At 44.3% G+C, this 22856-nt stretch overlaps 1 protein-coding gene across 5 annotated transcripts in view; it reads left to right on the top strand.

The window, feature by feature from the left end:
- The window catches only part of LOC147709768 (uncharacterized), a 353428-nt gene that overhangs the window by 242885 nt on the left and 87687 nt on the right, over positions 1–22856 (top strand). The window contains exon 9 of one of the 5 annotated variants that reach the window (XM_086928224.1): positions 21235–22533. The exons of the other annotated variants lie outside the window; for them this stretch is intronic. Coding sequence (XP_086784350.1) covers positions 21235–22001 — 767 coding nt within the window. The 3' untranslated portion in view covers positions 22002–22533. Of the gene's footprint in view, positions 1–21234; positions 22534–22856 lie in introns of those variants that run through there. 5 annotated transcript variants of the gene reach the window in all.

The raw sequence follows: 22856 nt of genomic DNA, 5'->3' as shown, positions 1-22856 counted from the left end.
TGCAGCACTGATTGTGCCACTCACAGAAGTGGCCTTATAAAATGTGTCTAAGGTCTGCCATTGCAGAGCCTGCGTGCAGTCTAGTACTGACATGCTGACTGGGCAAGTGCACCCACTTGCCAGTCCCTAACCTTGACTTCATATTAGTCACCCCTATGGTAGGCCCAAGGGCAGGGTCCATTGTAAGTATAAGGTAGGACAAGCCCTGAAGTGTGTGGCATGTCCTAATAGTAAATTACAGCCATTTTCGTTTTTTGGTCGAGCAGACCTGCATTCAATGCATAAGCATTGATTGCTGTCTGCTTCAGATCTATTGTCAGCCGTATTTAGGAATGAAGACACGACTCAGACGCGCGCTTTTGCAGTCTCAGTTTTGACCGCGGGAGCGCGCTCCTAGCTACTTGCTGTATGTGCGTTGTCAGTTTCGCTTTAGAGCCAATGCCCCTGGGGAGCCTCGTGGGCTCTGGAGAGATGCCGGCACTATCGTTGGAGTCCCACATTGGGGACTCCAAATACCATGGCCCCCGCAGCCCTCAACATGCTCCGAGTACCTCCTGTCCCCAGAAACGCAAGCACGGAGCCCAACTCACCGGGACTTCTACTCCGCAGGACTCTTCCGGGGAGACAACGTGCCCAGTCAGGTCCTGCTCCGGGGCTGCTCCCTCCGCCGTCAACGGGCACAGGGACACTGGCACTCCGTTCCTTGGCTTCCCGGTCGGACGCCGGCTGCACGCAGGGCTCTCCTCTCTCTGCACCGGAACCTTGCACCAGCTACTGCAGCCTGCCTCCTGGGAAGCTCCGGTCGCGCTCGACTTCCTGCTTCTGGTCAGGCCCCGCCTCTGTCTCGGGGAGGGCTGCCTGACTTCCGGTCTGTTCATCATTCCCGGGAAGGTATTGGGAAAGAGTCTATTACCCAAGCGACTTGTGTTCCCTGCGGTTTGCAGAAGTGTTCGTATCTTTTGAAGAAAATCCCTAAAGGCCGAGAAGAACAGAGAGCGAATGGGCGCTTTGATGGGTGCCAGAGAAGAGGATTAGCACAATGTTCAAAGTTTGATCACGCAGCTCGGATAACAGAGCCTGCAGTGTGAGGCCTGGAGCCCGACCCCTGTCACCTGTTGCCCGTCCTGCACCACCCGCTGAGGCGCGCGGCCTCTTGGCCTAGCACAGCTTTTCCCAGCGCCTCGTGCAGCAGGTTCCACCACAAACAAACACGAGTTTACTCTGCGTGTAGTGGGAGTGGGAACTAAAGAACGGGACGGACGGCTGTGGAGCCGAGCTGGCTGTGCTGCAGACAGTCTTTGGAGAGCAGGACCCGCCCCCGAAGAGACCCCCCAGAATGAATCACAGCTGCTTGGACCAATGTCAGTGAGTGACTCAAGCCCGCAAAATGTGTCTTGTTCATCTGCCAGCAAATTAAATACAGAAATAAACTTGCCTTTAATTGTTCTATTTCGGGGCTTAGGAAATAAAAAACATCATCTGTAATTGATTTTTTGATTGTTTCCTCCTGTCGACACTTTTTTGATCCCGCAGATGTTTCTCGTTGGTTGCATGTCCAAAGTGCAACATTATTGGAGTGGGGTGGGGAACCTCAGAGAGCGATATAACTCTAAAAAAGACTATTTTTGTAATTTCATTAGCAGCAATGGAAAGTACACCGATTTGCCAGCCTGCAGCCCCATCTTTCTGAAGGCTGATGTTACTGTTAGTCATATTTAAGCATGAAAACTCAGCCAATAACGGGCCATATCTGATGAAGTTCTGGTAACGGTTCGGCCAATCCTGTGACTGGCTCACAACACTATTTAGGAGCACAGGAACTAGTGGTAAGCTACACTGCACGTAAAGTGGTTGGTTGTGTGTGTTGATTCATTTTGACTAACTACATCCTTAAGTTTTCAAACACATCTGCACTTGCTTGACTTCTATTTGGATGCTGCAGAGCTCACAATGTTACCAACCTAGAGCAGCGCACCTACATATGGTTAAGGAATCCATACTGTATCTGTAAGAATCAAACAAACACCAGGGAACCAGCAGGACACAGGAACACAAGCATAAACCATAGCAATAAGGAAAGGTGATTTAAATGAAAAAAACACTCTCTCTCTCTACACTCCTCTCTCTCTACACCCCTCTCTCTCTACACCCCTCTCTCTCTACACCCCTCTCTCTCTACACCCCTCTCTCTCTACACCCCTCTCTCTCTCTACACCCCTCTCTCTCTCTACACCCCTCTCTCTCTACACCCCTCCCTCTCTCTACACACCCCTCTCTCTCTCTCTACACCTCTACACACCCCTCTCTCTCTCTCTACACACCCCTCTCTCTACACCCCTCTCTCTCTCTCTCTACACAACCCTCTCTCTCTACACCCCTTCTGTTCTTGGATTTTCGTCACAATAAAATACACTGAACATAATATTCACAAAAGTTATTTACAAAAGTGTAAGATATTGCCATTATAAATTACAATAACTTTTATTTAAGTATTAATTAATAAAAAAATAAGACATCATTATTTGTAATATCAATACATCTAAGTCACTTAAATACAACTTTTATTGCATTACAAGTGTCACATTTGAGAAAGGTAAAACTATTGGTATTGTAAATGACAAAGCTATTGATTTAGCTATTTTCAAAACCAACACATAAATACAAAATTTGTCATTTACAATACCAATAGCTCAAACTTTCCTAATGCGAGACCTATTGCATTGCAAATGCTTGTTCACTATATCAAGGCTACCTGTTCTCCATAGGCCAGAATGGACTGCTGGATTGTTACATGTTTATAATCCTAGCAGACTCAGAGAACATGGTAGAAATCCGAGTTTAGTATGCCTGAACTCAGAATAATATAATACATCTTTTAGTAAAGTTTATTTTATTATTCTGTGTTTGAAAATACCACTTTTAGAAAGTAGGTATTTGTTTGCATAACCATTTGAGCCCGCCTACGCGAGGTTGTGTATTCCTTGTCTGGGTTTGTGTGTGACAGGACTGGGGAATTCCAGGATACAGGCTGGGGCTGCCCGGTGGTCAATAGGGAGATCTGTATCTAGATGGGAGGGAGGAGTTGCACCTGGGCTCCACAACCTGTGGTGTGTCTGATGTCTCTGCCCTGCACACTGAAGGAAGAGTAGGAAGACTGTCAGCAAAGTGCTCCAGGACTGTACTTGCCTTCCACAGTGCTGGCTCCACCTCCTGTAGGGCGTCTGATGTGCCTGCCCTGCGCTGTGAAAGGAAAGGAGAAGTACCAGAATGCTTCAGAACTATCTTGAACTGGGCACAGGCCCCTCTCCCCTCAGAGAACAAAGGATTTAGGGGTATAAGTATTGGGATCCCAATCCCATGAAATTAGATCACTTCTGGACTTACAAGACAAAACCTCTGCTGAGGAGAAGGAACCTGTTGAAACTGAGGAGAGACTATTCCCAATCTGAAGTGCTGCTTGGGGGATGGGCCTGCAGTGGTTGCCCTGCTGCCAAAGGGAGGAGAAAGACTTTGTGGACTTTTCTTTCTACTTGTGCAAAGATCTCCAAGGGCTTGGAAGAGAGCTTGCCCCCTGACCGAAGTCCCGGGACCAGTGGACTTTAACAGCCTTTGTGAATTGCTGCTGGAAACAAGTGGCTACAGAGGCAGGGAGTTGTGACCGACTCTCACGACCGGCCCGTTGTCCTGTTGGCACCGCACTAAGCAACGTCCGCCTCGAACAATGCAAGCTCTGCGCTCACCGATGCCGTCACCGAGCTGTAGCCTGCACCGCGACTGGAAGGACACTGCGACATGCAACGCCTCGCTACACCAAAACGAACTGGTCTGACCGACGCAGTCACTGCTGCTGACTTCGAGTCCTGTGACGGCACCGGAGTTGGGCACCGCTTCGCGACGCACCGCTCGACTCGCACCGCTGTCCGGACTGATCAACGCCAGCTCCCGAACTCTGGCTCATTCACCGCAAGATGCAAGCACCGCATCGAAGCACCGTCTCGCCCTGCAATGCAAGCCTTGGATCCACTGACTCTGTCAACGGGCCGCTGCCTGCTCCGCGTCGAGGGACTACGCGACCTGCAACGCTTCCTTTCTGCACTGCGACGATCACCGGAACCGGCTCCCACATCCGTGCCGGCCTCATCAAGGAAAAGGTACTGTGTTGGAGTCTGTCGATATTTGAGTGGGCCTGTACCAACGCGGTCCGCTGGATTTGCTAGACTGTTATTTTCAACAATGCTGTAGCCCGCCCGGGTTACCAACTCGCACAGAACCTTGATTTATGCCTTTCTAACCTGAACTCTTGAAATCTAATCGTACTGTGGATTCTTTTTGACGTTTATAGGTCTTTTGATAACTTTATATAAAGTATACTTATTTTTTATATAAAACCTTGTGTGGTGTCCATCTGTAATGTCACTGGGTCACAGTGTGTGGTCACAAATGCTTAACTTACATCGCATCTGAAATAAGCCTTGACTGCACGCGCCACGCCGCCTACAGGGTGAGCAGGGGTTATTTTAAGAGGGTAATTCCCTTCCCTGACTGGAGGAGAGGGTCCTTGCTTGCCACAAGTACCTACCTTTGCCAACCAAAGACCCCCAATTCTAACATCAACCATTCCTTTGTAGTAACAATTTTTTTGTAAAAACAATCCACAACTGTCACCCGTACAAATTCCTGTAAATCATCTCCTGAATGTAATCATATTCCGGCATTGTCTTGCATCTAGATAAAGCATCAGCAAAAACATTGTTTGATCCTAATACAAAATACATGGTGAAATTGTATTCATGTAAATTCGCCACACATCTGACAATTCTCTGTGATGAGATGCCTGACCCCTTAGTGGGAAAAACATTAACAAGAGATTTGTGATCAGTCCTGAAACGGTATGCCCCATACAAATGTCATGAAGTGTCTGGTTGCCCAGAAAACTGAAAGTACCTCCTTTCAATTACAAAATATCGTTTTTCTGCATCAGTCAATGTACATGAAGCTTATGCTATGACCACTTATTCACCATTTTACACCGCTTCCAAACCAAAAGCGCTAGCATCAGTTGATATTATAGTTTTTCCTGATATGTGAAAGCTGATCAAATATGGTGCATTAGCAATTTCCAATTTAATTGTCATTCTTTCTGACAGTCGTTAATGTTTCATACTTCAGTTTAGCATATAGACATATATACATTCAATAATACAGTTGTCAGGCGCAGTTCAAAATACATGATCATCTTTGTTCATGACCCAGTGTGGAGTGACATAGCTTTTAAAATAGTGTTTCATCCGTCATAATGTTTTACACTTCGGTATAGCATATAGACATATATACATTCAGAATAACTTTGGGCAGTTTAAGGATAGCAGGCCTCCCCTATGGTCCTTATGGAAGGAATTTGCTCATATAGTAGGATTTTGCTTCCTTTTTGAAGGTTGCAATGGATGTAATTCTTCTGATGTTTGGTGGGAGTGCATTCCAAATTCTCGGTGCTGCTCCTGAGAATGCTCGGTCATACGTCTTTTTCTTGCAGAAGCGAGCCGGTTTCAAAAGAAAGTCTGATTTGCTCCTGGAAGGTCTGTTACCTCCTGATGGTGTAAGTTTCTGGGCCAGGTAACCTGGAGTTTTGTGGTGAATTGCATTGTGAGTGATACATGCTAATTTGAATTGAATTCTTGCTTCTAATGGCAGCCAGTTTAGCATTTTCAGGTGAGGTGAGATTCGGTCGAATTTTTTTGATCCCCCTATCAGTCTTGTGGCTGCATTAAGACAAGCTTTCAATGGGGCAGTTGCGATCTTAGGGAGACCAGCCAGGGAAGTGCACCCATATTAGATCCTTGATATGACCAGCACTTGTACTGCTGTTTTAAGATCTGTTTTGCTCAGGAAATGTTTAAGTTTTCGCAAATAGATCAAGTGGAACCTGGCGTTTTTTGCCATTGTATTAATATGTACTAACGTATTCAGATTTTTATCTAGGGTAATTCCCAGTGACTTGGTGGAATCTATAATCTTTGGAGTACAGTTTAGAGCAGTGATCAGTTTGGTCCATTCTGTTAAGTTTAGATTGCTTTTATGTGGTGTAATTAGTAAGAATTCGGTTTTCTGTGGGTTTAGTTTCAGGTGATTCTTGGGTTGCCATTGGAGGGTTCTTGAGGGTTCTTGATAGTGCATAGTTCATGGTCTTAATTTCTTCTGTTGATGCCACCTTGATGTACAGCTGGGTGTCATCCACATACATGTGGAAAGCTATGTTTGCTTTTTGTAGTATTTCTGTTAGTGGTTCCACGTACAGATTAAATAGCGCCGGGGAAAGCGTTGATCCCCGTAGAACCCCTTTTGTATTATTTGTTGGGCCAGAAAGGGTTTGGTTGATTATGAATTTTTGTGATCTGTTCTTAAGAAAGGAGCTGAACCAGTTAAGGACTGTACCTTCTAGGTCCATTCTGTTCTTCATCTGGTCTATAATTTTTTCGTGGTTCACCATGTCTAACCGTGACAGGTCCAGCAAGATTAGTAGGCAGGTTTCATTGTGGTCAAGAGCCAGCAGTGTATCATCTACGATGTGTAAGATTGCAGTTTCTGTGCTGTGGTTTGGACGGAAACCCGATTGGCAATCATTTAGCAGGTTGAACTCGGAAATGTCGACTCAATTGTTTTTGGACACATTTTTCCAGTACTTTGGCTAACATGGGGATGTTAGTTACAGGTCTGAAATTGTTTGGCACAGAGAGGTAGGTTCTCTGAGGGTTTGGGATGACTTGTCCTGTTTTAAGGCATGCTGGGATTAGACCTTGCGATAGTGGGGCATTTATGATCTTTGTCCACAATGGGATTAGCAGATGGTTTAAAGAGGGCCAGCATTTTGCAGGTAAGGGATCATTATAGTAGTTGTTGGGTTTAGTGGACGACATGATCTTTGATATGTCTAGTTCGTTGACCACTTTACAATCTGACCATCTGCCATTGTTTTTCGGTTTCTTTACTTCTTGTTGATTCAGTTGTTCCTCCTTCGAATCCGACGTATTTTCAGTGTTTTCGGCTGCTTTTTTCAACTCATTTTCCGAGTCAGCATTGTCTGTAAAGAAGGTTGAGAAATCCTCACTATTTAGGCTGTTATTGTTGATGGCTGGTGCTACTTTAGCAGATTTATTAGATTGTTCTTTAAGGAGATCAAAGATTGGGTCTATTTACTGCATTGTCCAGTTCTTTCTTGAAAAAGTCTTTTTTAGATTTAATAATGCTTTTATTTTAAGCCTTCCTTGATTATCTTAGTAGGGTTAAGTGGAGTGAGGAAGGATGTTGTCGCCATTTGCGTTCTTTTTTGTCTCATCTTCTTTCTTCATTAAGGGCATCATTTAACCATGGGTTTTTGATTTTGTCAGTGACCCTTTTCAGTTTTTGGGGAGCTATGTCCTCGCTGATATTTGACATTGTCTTGTTATAGTGCAGGGTGAGGTCATTGACGTCAACTATGTTTTTGGGTACTTGTAAATCTGCTGAACAGCATGCGGCTATCATTTCCATATTGGTTCCTCGAGGGTCCCTCATCCACTTTTTTGTTTTAGTAGCTTGCGAGGACGTTTTGGTTTTCTTGAAGAGAATTTCGAATGTGATTATATGGTGATCAGACCAGTCGCATGGTGTGATTACAATGTTCTCTATCGCTTTCTCTCTCGCTAGAATCCAATCTAAGGTGGATCCTTTAGAGTGGGTGGGGAGATTACATCCTTGGACTAGCGATTTTTCTACCTAGAATGTTTTAGGGATGTTAGTTTGGCTATCTGCCTGATCTTCCCAATGGATATTAAAGTCTCCTTAGAAGATATCGGTTGATTGTAGATTGGAGTTGGTGGTAATGATATCCATTAGTTCTTTTATGAATTTGGTCCTTGTACCTGGGGGGTGGTAAAGAGCGTGACATTTATAATTTTGGTTGTCATCTGATCTAAGTGACATGCCCATATATTCACAAGATTCTAACGGTTCAGCATGAATTTTTGTAATGGATATGTGAATGCAGGCAATACCTCCACCCATTTCTCCAATTCTGTCCTGTCTCATAATCTGGTAGTTCGGTGGGACTAACAAGTCTAGACTTGGTGAAGATGAGTCCGATAGCCATGTTTCAGTTAATATGAGGACATCAGTTTCCCTGTTTAGAATGATGTCTGCTATGTCAGCCGCGTGTTTATTTGCGGTACGACAGTTGAGTAGTATACACCGTATGCGTTCATGCTCCTTTATCCTAGCCAAGTCTGCTTTTTCAGGCATTAATGGCACATTCTTAAGGTTGTTGGTGTTAGGCCCTCTGTCTTTAGATTGGGAAGTTCGGTCTCCGTTCGTTATGATTGTTTCGATTGTTTGGATGTTATTTTCTCCTGTCTTATTGAGGGCCGTGGGAGTAGGTTCATATGACGCAAGAATGGATAATAGTTCATTATTTGTCAGGTAATTGAGTTGGGAGCGAGTACGGTAAGTTCTGTTAGATGTCACCATGGGGGTAGACCTATGCTTAGCTAGTGTTTCCCTCAAAGTAGCCTGTAGGATTTCCATTTTAGCAAGCCATTTTTCTGATAGGCACAGCAGGTTTTTCATATCTTTAACCGCGGATAGCATAGCTTTGTATGTTTTGCTAGTTTGCGAACTGAGGATTGTGGAGTCCCCATTATTGTATCCTGGTCTAGTTTTTCCCTCTTCTGAACTGTGATGCGTGCAAGTGTGTTGTTGTGTGGGTGTTCCTGTGAGATGGCCAGCTTTTGACTATCTCTGCCGTTTCTGTGATTGTATTAGCAAGCTTAGAGCCTGGTCCGCATCTCCCTGTGGTGTGTCCCTGTGTGTCCCTTTCTCTATCAGGATCAGCTGACGATCTTCCCTTCCAATTGAGTACTCTGCTTTTAGGGTTAGAGATGGTGTTCGTATTAGGAAGAGAGCAATCCTCAGTAGGAGAGTCTGATGGTGAGGTGGCAATTAAGCGTTTTTTGTTGGTGTCTCTACTTTTAGTCTTGCAGGCTTCTTGACACACTTGTTGGGGCTCCTCGTTAGGTGACATGTCTTTTAGTGATTGTGTAGTAGTTGACTGTTGAGGTTCTAGTGTTCTGGATATTTCCTTTTCAGTGTCACTTGATAAGTTGAGTTTGAGGCATGTGGGCTGCTGAATTCATATCTGTGCATAGATCGCCGCCTATTGTTGGGTCCGGATGATTGCACATTGTTGTCCTGGAAGAGTCTTCGAAGTATCACGAGATAGGTGGCTCCTCTGGACTACAGTGCGCATGGGCATCCCTCCATCCTCAGATTGATTTTTTCCGCCATTGGGTTCGGATGTTACTATCTTAGCTCAAGTTAGGAAAACTTTCTACAAATCCAAAAGGCTTTCGACAGCGTCGGTATAGTTTTGTTCGGTACCGATAACTTTGCTTCGGAAGGACATCGAGGAATCTGCCGGTTTTCTTTCCATACTCGAACCGATCTTCGACCTACGATGGAAAGAAGCCCATTCAAACGGTGTCCACTTTGCAATGCAAAATACCCGCACATCGATGTCCACCCGGTGTGCAACAAGTGCCTGTCCCCGGATCACAACAAGGCCAACTGTATGGCCTGTGCCCGGTTCAGGTCGAAACCCTAGAATTGAAAAAAAATATAGACCGGCACCTGTGGACCCTACTTATATAAAAGGACAGTTGCCATTGGACTCATTAGTTGTTTCTAATGCACGTAAGAGGGTGAACTCCCAAACTTCAGGTGATGCTCCCCCTCCTGACAAAGAGTCAAAAGTACTGGAAACTTCAGGAAAAAAAGTGGCAGCGCCGGCAGCTAACATCTGGCGCATTGCCAACACTCAGGCACTCTTAGCCAGATATGACAGGTCCCATTACGATACCCTTGAGACACTGTTGCAACACCTACCAGATCAGTACAAGGAGGGAGCAGAGCTACTAATCCAGGAAGGCAAGCTTATCACTAATGCTTCCATTAAGTGCGCGCTAGACGCAGCTGACACTGCAGCCAGGGCCATTAACACTAGCGTCATGCTAAGACGACATGCCTGGTTGAGAATCTCTGGATTCAAACCAGAAATACAAACTCCTATCCTCAATCAGCCGGTTAACCCGGACTACTTATTTGGACCTGAGGTTGACACCACCCTTGAGAAGATTAAAAAGGACAACGAGACTGCAAAATCTATAGGGGCTCTTCAGTCACAGCAGTTTCGGAGTGGCTCTTTTCGTCGCTCCAATACTAGAGGACCTTCAAGAGGCCAAAACACACAGCAAACACAGTATAATAAAGGAGGTACACAAACCACCTACAAAAAACAGAACAGGGGTGGATGCAGTGGAAACAACATCAAAGGCAGAGGAAGAGGAAACAACAATTCCAGATCCTCTGCTAATAACAAACAGTGACGCCCTGTCACTGCCCCCGACCATATAACACCTGTCGGGGGGGAGACTTCAACAGTTCCTGCCGGTCTGGAAATCCATCACCACAGACAGGTGGGTAAGAGACATTGTCCAGAACGGGTACTGTCTAGAGCTGATATCCACTCCACCCAGCATACCACCAAGACACCGTCCTATGTCCGCAGAGCACTTACACTTATTGCAGCAGGAGGTCGTCGGCATGCTGCAAAAAGGGGCCATAGAGCTCGTGCCTGTAGAAGACCAAGGCTTAGGGGTGTACTCTCTGAATTTCTTAATACCCAAAAAGGACGGGTCTCTCAGACCCATACTGGACCTCAGGCCTCTGAACAGCTACATTCTGTCAGAGCATTTTCATATGCTCACTTTACAGCAGGTTCTACCGTTACTCAGTCAGGGAGACTTCCTCGCAACACTAGATCTAAAAGATGGGTATTTCCATTTACCCATACACCCATCACACAGACAGTATCTCAGGTTCACTATTCAAAATCAACATTATCAGTTCAAAGTCCTCCCTTTCGGAGTAACAACGGCACCCAGGGTGTTCACAAAGTGCCTGGCGACAATAGCAGCACACCTAAGGAGACAGCACATACATGTCTGCCCTTATCTGGACGACTGGCTTATTCAAGCAAAGACGGCCCAGCAGTGTGCCAGCCACATGTCCCGCACCATTCATTTCCTTCACAATCTGGGATTCTCGCTGAATTATCCAAAGTCACATCTTCAGCCCGCCCACGACAGTATCTGGGCACGACAATAAACACTCTGGCAGCCAAAGCTCAGCCAAATTCAGTGAGGATAGACAGCATGCAATTGCTGATCCAAAAATTCAGACCCCAACACTCGCTTCCAGCAAGAGTGTTCATGCAGTTGATAGGCATGATGGCCTCCTGCATCTTCATAGTCCCGCACGCGAGACTGCATATGCGCCCGCTTCAGGAGTGCTTGGCACGTCAGTAGAATCAGGCTCAAGGACTGTTGAAAGACCTAGTGTTGGTGAGCGATCGGGCATACAACTCTCTGCATTGGTGGAACCCACAAAACCTTTGCAAGGGCCGACCGTTCCAGGAGCCTGTGCCGCAGATTATACTGACGACAGACGCATCTCTCCAGGGATGGGAAGCTCATGTACTCCACTACACAGTTCAGGGACTATGGACAGCACAGCAAAAGAAGATGCACATCAACTTTCTGGAATTGATGGCAATCTTCATGGCAATGAAAGTTTTCAAAGTACACTTGTGAAACAAGGTCGTGTTGATCCGGATGGACAACTTGACTGCCATGTTCCTCATACAAAAGCAGGGAGGTACACACTCTCCACAGTTGTCTCATCTGGCTCAGAGTATGTGGAAGTGGGCCATTCAGAGGAACATCTTCCTCATGGCGGAACACCTCCCGGGCAAAGACAACCAGATGGCGGATCTGCTCAGCCGGCACAGCCACCAGATGCACGATTGGGAGATACACCCATCAGTACTCCAACCGTACTTCCAGCAGTGGGGTCATCCACAGATAGACCTGTTCGCCACAAGGGAAAACGCAAAATGCCAAAGCTTCGCCGCCAGGTTCCCACATCCACAGTCACAGGGCAATGCGATATGGATGAACTGGTCAGGCATATTTGCGTACGCTTTTCCCCCAGCACCTCTAATACCGCTAGTGGCACGCAAACTGAGGCAACACTCGATGACACTCATCCTGGTTGCTCCAATGTGGGCACGCCAATTATGGTACACCACGTTTCTAAAACTCTCCGTGGTACCGCATCAAAGGCTGCACCTCACTCCCAGGCTTTTGACGCAGAGCCATGGCGACATTCAGAATCCAGATCCGCAACAGCTCAACCTGGCGATCTGGCTCCTGAAGTCTTAGAATTTGGCTACCTCAACTTGCCGGCAGAATGTATGAATATCATCAAGGAGGCAAGTCGGCCCACAACCAGGGCATGCTATGCGGCTAAATGGAAAAGGTTTGTCATATATTGTAACAACAATGACATTAACCCACTGGATGCATCTATTCAAAAGATTATCTGTTGCACTTATACAGATGTAATCTGGCGTACAGTTCCATTCGTATACATTTATCCGCAATAGCAGCTTATCTTCAAAACAGGCAGCACCTCTCACTATTCAGAGTGCCTGCCATTAAGGCTTTTCTGGAAGGACTCGAAAGAGTGATCCCTTCAGACACCCACCTTCACCAGTCTGGAACCTCAATGTGGTCCTCACCAGACTGATGGGACCACCATTTGAACATCTACACTCTTGTGAGATTCAGTTTCTAACCTGGAAAGTGGCTTTCCTAGTAGCCATTACCTCACTACGAAGAGTTAGTGAACTCCAGGCACTAACCATTCAAGAGCCGTTCATACAAGTCCACGCAAATAGAGTTGTACTAAGCACCAACCCTACTTTCATGCCTAAGGTGATTTCGCAGTTCCACATGAACCAAACTATAGAACTGCCAGTTTTCTTTCCTAATCCAGAAAATGTCGCAGAGAGATCCCTACACACATTAGATGTCAAGAGAGCTCTTATGTACTATATAGACAGAACAAAGGATTTCAGGTAAACAAAACAGCTTTTTGTTGCCTTTTCTCCACAGCACAAAGGCAACCCCATTTCCAAAGCAGGGATAGCCAGGTGGATCGTTAAGTGTATACAGATTTGCTATGCTAAGGCTAAACGCACACTAACCATTCCTCCAAGAGCTCACTCCACACGTAAGTTAGGAGCGTTCATGGCTTTCCTGGGGAATATTCCTTTAGAAGAAATATGTAAGGCAGCCACATGGTCCACCACACATACATTTACGAAACACTATTGCGTAGATGTACATTCAAAACAGCAGGCAGCTGTAGGACAGGCTGTTCTCAAGACTCTTTTTCAGACTGCTGCAGCTGGCACGGGCAGCCGCTGCTAACAGGAGGGACTGCTATGTAATCTATGCACAGATATGAATTCAGCAGCCCACATGCCTCGAACCGAATATGCTACTTACCAGTATGCATCTGTTCTTGGCATGTAGGGCTGCTGACATTCATATCGCCCACCCTGCTCCCCGGCGCCTGTAGCAGCTGTAGCATTCAGAATTACTATGTAGCATGGACATCACTCACTGTATTACGCTCCATCTCTGCCACAATGGCGAAAAACAATCTGAGGATAGACGGGATGCCCATGCGCACTGTAGTCCAGAGGAGGAGCCACCTATCTCGTGATACTTCGAAGACTCTTCCAGGACAACAATGTGCAATCATCCAGACCCAGCACTAGCGGCGATCTATGCACAGATATGAATGTCAGCAGCCCTATATGCCAAGAACAGATGCATACTGGTAAGTAGCATATTTGTTACTTGGGGTAATATTAGGGGTTCTCTCCTGTCGTTTGTGCTAGCTCGTTTACCTACTCTATCACTTACGCTAGGCTGCACATTAGTGGCTTCAAGGTATAAAGGTGGGCGTCATCCTGGACTCCTCACTCTCGATGACCAGACAAGTCAACGCCGTTTCATCATCTTGCTTCAACATTCTTCGCATGCTCAAAAAAACATTTCGCTGGATCCCCACCGAAACTAGAAAAACGGTCACCCACGCACTGGTCACGAGCCGCCTGGACTACGGAAACACCCTATACGCCGGTACCACCGCAAAACTCCAGAAAAAACTCCAACCCATCCAGAACGTTTCAGCCAGGCTCATACTAGACATCCCGCGTAAAGAACACATCTCTGGTCACCTGAAAAACCTCCACTGGCTCCCCGTAAATAAGAGGATTACTTTCCGCCTCCTAACCCACGCACACAAAGCACTTTATGAACTTGGACCCGAATGCCTCAACACACGACTGTCCTTCTACACCCCCTCCCGTCAGCTACGATCCTCCAACCAAGCCCTTGCCACTGTACCTCGCATCAACAAAACCACCATGGGAGGTTGATCCTTCTCCTACCTGGCAGCTAAAACCTGGAACTCCCTTCCCACTCACCTTCGCCTTACTCAGAACCACCTAGCATTCAGAAAGCAACTTAAAACTTGGATATTCGACAAGTAATTCCCCACCCTTCCTCAAGCGCCTTGAGACCCTATGGGTATGTAGCGCGCTATATAAATCTCTTGACTTGACTTGACTTGAGGTTCATCATTGGTATTAATATGGCCATCCGACCTAGCTTGAATCGACTGTTGTAAAGCACTCTCTCGGTCAGTTTCCCCTATATCCGGTAGGTTCCCCTGACTGACCGTGGCTTTAGTGGTAATTTGTAGATTGTGTTTTCCCGGCATGGAACTGCTGGTAACCTTGTTTTTTAGTGTCAAGAATAGCTCCTCGAAGCGTTCTAGATCTCTGTTGGCAGCTTGAATGAGCATAGTGCCAATTTTGTAACATGTAATGTTCAGTCTGGCTCGTAGATATCTAGATGGCGTAATGAGTAGTTTAGTTCCAGAGGGAATATTCTTAGATTCCTGAATTTTTAGAGAGTTGCTTAGTGTATTTCTCCATCTGGCCATTCTGTTTGTAAAGAGAATAAAATCATTTATGAACACTCCTTTTTTCATGTTTACAGTAGGATCCAGGAATAGAGTTTCAGGGTTGCTTCTGAGAATTTTTTGTTTAAAGGATTGTGACGAGTTTTTTGTCATACTGGTAGGGTAAATTATTGAGTAAGAGTTCAGTCGTTCTGGTTTCAGGTGGTGAACTGCCATGTTTCAGACTGGATAGGGCGTGTCTTAATTTACTGTATGTGCTGCTGCAGCTAAGGTACTTTTTCCTGAAATTTCTGCGAGAGACCAATCCAGTGAGAAAGTAAATGGTCAGGTTTTAGTTTTAAATTATAAATAGAAAATTATGTCTCTCAGGTTAAGTTTATGATTTAAAGTATATATAGGAGACTATGCCCCCTACCAAAATGGCTGCCAGAGTAGTATCAGGCTGGAGAGGAGTTAAGTCCTTTGTCTTTGTTAGTGGAGCAGTCTCCGAGGTAGCCCTTTGTTGATTTCTAATTATTCGGATCGCAGTCATTGTTGCTTTCTATTCCTTCCATTTACACAGTTGTCCTTCACTTTCTCTTCGTTAACTACTTTAACACATTTGTTAGTTAATTCTTCACCCCTAGCTATATCAAAAGCCTCCATTAACGTAGGATTGCGACCACTCCATAACTTTTTCTTAATTGAACCATTGGACCTATGCATCATCAACTGGACACAAATATATTCATCTTGGTTACCAGTAAAAGCACGATTCACCGCTAATGCTTTCAATCCAGTCAACAACGTGTCAATAGACTCATCACTTCTTTACATACGAGAATAAAACTTGTAGTGTTCTAGAATAACATTAATTCTGTTCACAAAATATAGAGTTCAGACGTGGCCATATGCAAATCAGTCTGACCCTGTGCCTCATGGGAACAGTCCAGCCCGAACTGCCAAGACATATCTTCCCTGGACTGGAAACAAGCATCCTGGGACCGGTTTCGGTTTCATAATCCTCATCAGCCAAGCTATCTTGAATCCAGTGGTAGAGTGAGCAAGGGACCCACGTCTGGGCATACACTGCCAACCTAAGGCGAACAACGCGATACCAATGGGGATGATGGACGGAGCGGTTGAGCAAATCAAACACTCACCCCCAGTCAACTGATCTGGGTTTAATCCATCACCATTCTTTAGCTCACTCCACCACTCCAGTTCAGACATGGCCATATGCAAATCAGTCTGACCCTGTGCCTCATGGGAACAGTCCAGTCCGAACTGCCAAGCCAGGTCTTCCCTGGACCAGAAACAATCATCCTGGGACACCTCGCATGTTTAATTTATTTTTGAGATCGCTATGGTGTTGCATTCAAGCTAGCTAAACAGTGCTGGACCGCGTTTTTGCATTTTCAAACTTTACAATTAAGAGTTTACAGTTTTTAGCATGGAAGGTTGGGATTATTTCAGTGTTCATTCTTGGACCCCTAACACCACTTTACTGAGTGGGTGTTAATATTTCACAAACAAATACCCACTGGTTGTGTTAATTCCACTCCAGACTACTACTGAGGGCTCACCTCTCCTTATTAATGCCACTGCAGATCACTACTGTAGACCTTGCCAACTCAGCAAACCTATTTAAACTCTGAATCCCCTACAATCATATTGTACTGCAAGCTTCCTTCCCTCACCTTTGCCTACAGATTGTTACAAGGGCACACCATAAGTGTAATTTATAATGCAGCACCAAGTCAGCATGAACCTAGCCCCACCTCAGCATCAGCGCAGCCCCACCACACCACCATCTCAGGACCAGCATAACCCTTCCTCAGCAGCAATTCAGCACCAACGCAGCACCACGCCAGCATCAGCGCAGCACAACTTCAGCATCACCTCACCACAACATTACTCTACTACAACTAAGCACCAAGCACCAAGACATCACCACCACCTCATAATTCAGCACCCATCAGTATCACTAAGCACCACCTCAATATCACTGAGCACCAACTCCGCACCACCTCATCAGCACACACCACCTGAACAACACCACAGCACCATCTCCGCATCAGCACAGCACTATCTCAGCACCAGCACCATGTCAGCCACAGCTGTAACTACTCATCACTCACCACTACAAATGCACCAACTGTACTACCAAATCAGTATCAGCGCAGCCACCTGAGCACCAGCCAGCTACACTTCAGCACCAGCACAACCCTACCTCCACAGCAATTCAGCACCAACCCAGCACCACTTCAGCATTAGCGCATCACCACATCAGCATCACCTCGGCTAAACAACTCTGCATCACTGCATACTTCTCTACACCTAAGCAACAACACAGCACAAGCACCTCGGTATTGTGAAGCTTAATAGCTTAAAAACACTGCCAAAGGGAATAACTCAGGCTAAACACCTATAAGGTCACAAAGGCGAGACCTATTGGCTATGCTAATGCTTGTTTCGGTTGCAGTATAGTCAATAATAAAACTTTGAATAGTTGCCTTAAATGCATCCAAGATAAAATTCATTTTAGTTCCAGAGTTCAGATTAAGATAATAAAATTCAGTGGAGCATTCTTCAAATTTGTCAACAAAATTCATATCACTCAGTAGTGTGTAACTAAATCTCCCTCTAGGAATGCGGAGTGCCTAGCAGTAAATCTAAATCGACTATTATTGAGGCATGATCCGTAATGAGGATGGAACCAATTTCAGCCTGTACCATAGATCGTAAAACATTTGGGTTAAAAAAATGTAGTCTTTCCTGGATTTGGCTTGATGTACAGGGGAAAAGAATGTAAATTCCATAGTATCAGGATGAAAATTTCTCCAAGCATCCACCAACTTTCTCAATAATGTTGTTTTAAAACGTTTTTGCATTCTGTTATGTGATTTCCTCCCTATGAAAGGGCCCATAAATTGTTTGCAAAGTCACCCTAAAATGAGATTTTCATTTGAACCGGACCTAAATTAGGGAAATATTTCCTCCTGAACTGAACACCTCTTGGTCCATATACATTACAAATGGAAAGTGAGGTATTATTGATCTGAGAATCAAATAAAGCCATGTGCCATCTTTGTCCTTGACTTCATTTTCAAGATGGAAAGTCAAGAATTCTTGAAAAAGAATAACTGCCATTTTTTGTTTTTTTTTTATAGCTAGGGAGTGGAAAACATGACCTACACAACTCTGCTGCGAAGTTGATATCTTTGCCTTTGAGAAGAGTTTCCTCAAATAGAACAATCTGACAGTTTAACTAGGCTATGAAGTCCTTTAGCATTCCATGAAATAATAGGCAGATTACTCATGAAAAACAAATGGAAAGCAATGAAAGCAAACTATTTAGAATGGCATGTATTGTATACAGTGAAATCCCAAAAGAATAATATAATACAATGACAAATGATGTATCAGTAGAAGGCTGTATAAACAACAGAGTGAAACGTAGGACCGGATTGAGGATATAGAAGATGGAAAAATAAAGAGGAAATGACAAAGTAAAGATAAAAGGCGATGTATTGAAGAGGAGATAGCAAAAAAGAGTTTAATCATACATGTCAGCATGAACAAAAAGGATAATATCAGAGACCAGCAAAGGGCAACCTCCCAAATACTATTAAGACAACAAATACAGAATTGAGGTAAAGAAGTGAGCAGAGATGCATTGTAAAATACGATGATATAAAGACTTACAATGATCGAGACAAGACACTGATGGAGGCAGGAACAAAGAAACAGAGACGCAGGAACAGAGAACAAATCAATGCAGACCTCAAGGACAGACAACCTGTTTGGGGGAAAAAACAAGGCATAGAAAGCTCTTCCGGGCCGTCCGACGTCACAGTGGGCGTGTACGTCGGACAACTGGGGGCCGTCTGATTTGCGCACACGTGGAATTAGTCCGCACCGCTGGGAAATGTGCGCCGCATTGAAGCGGCTAAGTAACGTATTAGGAAATCCAGTACATCAAAGACCAAAATAGAATTAATCCATGTTTGCTAATCTGTGTTAACAGAAATATTTAGATTTTGATCAAGTTTCATCCCTTCTCTCTTGTGAAGGTGAATAATCTGCTTCAAATCCTCTGGGTTGTCAAAAGTAGACATTTTGTCATTAAAAGTAACCTTGAAGAAGCAAGGATTTATGACCCCATGGGGCATTCATGGATTGTAGAGCAATCAAGCTGTCATTCTAACAACATCTTGAGTGAGAAAGATATTGTGACCGGTCTATAACATTTGCTTGTGATCTTTTGCAACCAAGAGGACTTTCATGAGATCCAAATAATTTAGAAAAAAACGAATGATGCCCGTGAGCAACCATTGGAAGATTTTAACATTGATCCAACAAGATTACCTTTTAAAATTTTGAGTTCAGAACAATCTTTCAAGGCAATAATCTTTGAAATATACATTTAAAGAAGGTAATGATTTCGGAACCCTTCCATTCCTTCAGGAATACCGTATATTGGTAGATTATTATGCCTGTTGCGTTTTCTAAGTCTTCAGTTTGTATTTATAATAGAATTATTTCCTTCAACAGGGAATCTACCTTGGCCATCACATCCTGAGTTTCACTAATTTGTTGCTAGACTTCAGAAACTCTGGACTCCAAATTGGACTATTTTTCTTCAATTCTGTGTAGAATGGCACAGTGATTTCGGATCTTTTTTATTTTTTTAACCCATTTGTTAACATTGCCAGCTGACTCCTTATGTGATTCAGGAAGAGGAGGGGGCGAAGCAAAGGATTATGAAGTGGAGAACTGGTTATCCATTCTAGAGGATGCTAATGCTGCTTTTCTATCTGTAGACATTAAGCAGTACTAAGTCCCAGCTTGAGAAGCATAAACCTTATTCATGCTCCTGCTTTCAGAGATGATAGTCAAAAATACGCCGATGACCTCACCAAAATAAACATCCTTCCAGGAAATGAAGGCGTTGTGAGATAAAAAGGGGGTGTAAACGCTGCAGTTGAAGAAGTAAGGATACTGTCAAAGTCTATGTAGGAGAAACAGCTATTTGAGTTAAAGGTCACTATAATATAAAATACATGTTTCATTGTCACTTTCAGTAGGAAAAGTGATGGGAGTCTTAAGTTATGGTGTGGTGAGCAGCCTCATTTTCTCTGAGAGATGTGGCCTCAATCTGTGCTAAAAGTGAGAGATGGCGGCCCCGGCATTCCAGCATGAGGAGCGGCGAGTTTTAATGAGAAAAAAATCAAATCTGGTCTGTAAACTCACCATGCTATTCTGACGGCACCACCTCCAGTGGGACATCGAAACAGTGATGCTGGTCAGTGTGCCTGTCTCCTCAATGCTTAGGGACGAGCAGAAGAGTCATAGAAGTTCAGCATCTTGCAATCTCTTCCTTTCTCCCTTCTTTGTCAGTGACTTTAAAGGTGAGTTTTATTTCTGTTACATACCAACATTATATCACAAATAAGTTGCATTTTGGAGATCATTAAGTTGCAATAGTTTCCTTCATTCTTTTTCATTAACCTTGCAACAGATTGTAGTAATATCAACCCTTTCATCAATCTTTCTTCTTGTGCACTGCTATGTGAACAATTCTTGAGTTTAATCTTCCATCGCAGGTAGGGTTTGCTTGATTACCAAAAACCTTATAGTTTACGGCATTCGTTACTTTTTTCTCCAGTGCTCAGTTGTATTTTGCTATCTTAATTCGTCTTTGCAGATAATGAAGATATTGCATTAATTATCCACATCTGGTTTTGTAGCTCTGTTTTGTCTGCAAGACTAAGTTGATTATTATTGGGTTGCAAGACTGCCGACTTTTCAGCCGAGGTTTGCTTTGTCCTCATTATTGGTGTAGTTCTGGATCTGCTGGCCTTAAACATTTGAAGGAGTGTGTTTATTTTATGAAATCACTGCTTTATGGTGAGAAAACTTGCTTTTAAAGTAATTGTGAAGCATGTTCCACCATATACCTTCCTTTCACTAATAAGCAAATAATGTTAGCTACCAGTCCAGTAAGTTAAACCTAATGCTGATTTTGGTGTTTCATTTTTGATTTTGTTGATATTGTTTTAGAAAGTGTGCATGTAGATGACTTGGCTATGCTGAGCCAGTGTAGAGCTACCACTGCTTTGTAGGTGAGGCCTGTGATCTGATATTGCGCGAAGAGGGAATACATTGGTAGGTTGAGTATCTGGTCTCCCCATTCCTGTCCTTGCCAATGTGCGGGTATGCTTATGTCCTTGAGGGGATAAGACCAATTGAGCTTTTTGTCTTGTGTTTCTCTTGAAAGCATAAAATGTCCATGATGACTTAAGTCTCCTTTTGATCTTGTAGATGATGGGTTCTTGACTATGAGCCCAGGGGCAAACCCTGAAGATTTCACTGAAAGTCCTTCCCTGGCATCATTGGAAGACTTCAGCAACATTCCCTTGTATTTGGATGGGCGAAGTTCATGCCAGAGACTGCATAAGTCGGCGATGGGAATGGTTGGCCCTCCAAGGTACCTTATGGGTGATGGCTTGGAATATGATTATGAAAGTGACGAGCCTACGATCCCACAATGCAGAGAGAGTGCCCAACGAAGGAAACCGTACAGATGTGTGGTGTGTGGCGAAGCTTTCAATGACCTAGAGAAAGCAATGAATCACCAGAAGAGCCATACTACGTGGGACGAGAGGGCTACTGCAGTCTCTGCGGAGTCCTTCATAAATAATGGCTATACCAAGAGAAGTCTAGCCAACGATGAAAATTATTGGTGCCACTTGTGTGAGAAGAGCTTTTCAAACTCTTACAAGCTACGAGTTCACCAGAGAAATCACACAGGAGAAAAACCATACAAATGTATTGTTTGTGGCAAGTGCTTTGCTACAAAATCATACCTCACATTTCACATCAGAACCCACACGGGGGAGAGGCCGTTTCTATGCAAGGTTTGTGGTAAAGGCTTCACCAAGTCATACCACTTGAAAGTGCACATGAGAATCCACACCGGTGAGAAACCCTACAAGTGTCTTGAGTGCGGCAGAAGATTCACTGTCAATTCTCATCTGAAAGCTCATCGAAGGACTCACAACCGTGGTGTGAGCACTCGTGTTCTCTGAGCCTTATCGACCCTGGAGGGGTCAATCAACACCAACAACTGGCATGCAGATGGCAAGCAAGGAGTGTCCGTATGGATATATTGGAGCCCAGACTTTGCAGCATGTGGTCCATGTTTCATTAATACAGCTTTGTTTCAGAGAGCAGACATGACTGTTGGAGAAACACACAGTTTAGGACCTGATTCTTGTTATTTCCTGGTAGGGGCTGCAGATAGTTGAGAAACAATAACTTTGTTTAAAACGTTCTATGGTTTGTGGACAGCAATGCCTGTTATAGTACCGTTCTGAAGGAACAGTCAATTTGTCATAGATTGTTGCGGTAACACACAGCTGATCCAAGTTACTAAAGGCAAAGGAAGTCTAATGTAGCCAACTTGGCAAGAGGACACTCAGACGGGGGTCTAATGTCATTAATATGTATTGTGGCACAGTGCGTTACTACCTTTGATGAGGCCCTATACTGCTTAGGACCAAGCGTTTGCTGCTGAATATTTCCCAGGTTACTTCAGCCAAATAAACCGTTTTCCGATAACCCTGCTGTCTTTTTTTTTAAAATAAATATTATAATGAGTGTGTGAATTGCTCTCATCAGGGCAGCGTGATTTGAAGGTCCAGATTCTTACAAATTTCATAATATTGGGAATGAAGTGAGTGAGCGGTTTCTTGTTTATAGAAGTATAAGCCATATGTTTCCATGTACTTCACAGTACTGAGTTTTTTTATGTGATGCTTGCTACCTCAGTTCTTTGAATTTTGTAACACCTTAAGTACTGTATTAGTATTACCCACCTCAACAGCACTATTTATGAACACAAAGAAAACAGCTTGAGCCAGATAGCAGGTGAGGCTGTAGCT

The sequence above is a fragment of the Lissotriton vulgaris genome, chromosome 6, assembly GCF_964263255.1.
Source record: "Lissotriton vulgaris chromosome 6, aLisVul1.2, whole genome shotgun sequence".
Taxonomy (NCBI): domain Eukaryota; kingdom Metazoa; phylum Chordata; class Amphibia; order Caudata; family Salamandridae; genus Lissotriton; species Lissotriton vulgaris.
This window is presented reverse-complemented; position numbering and strand designations above follow the sequence as displayed.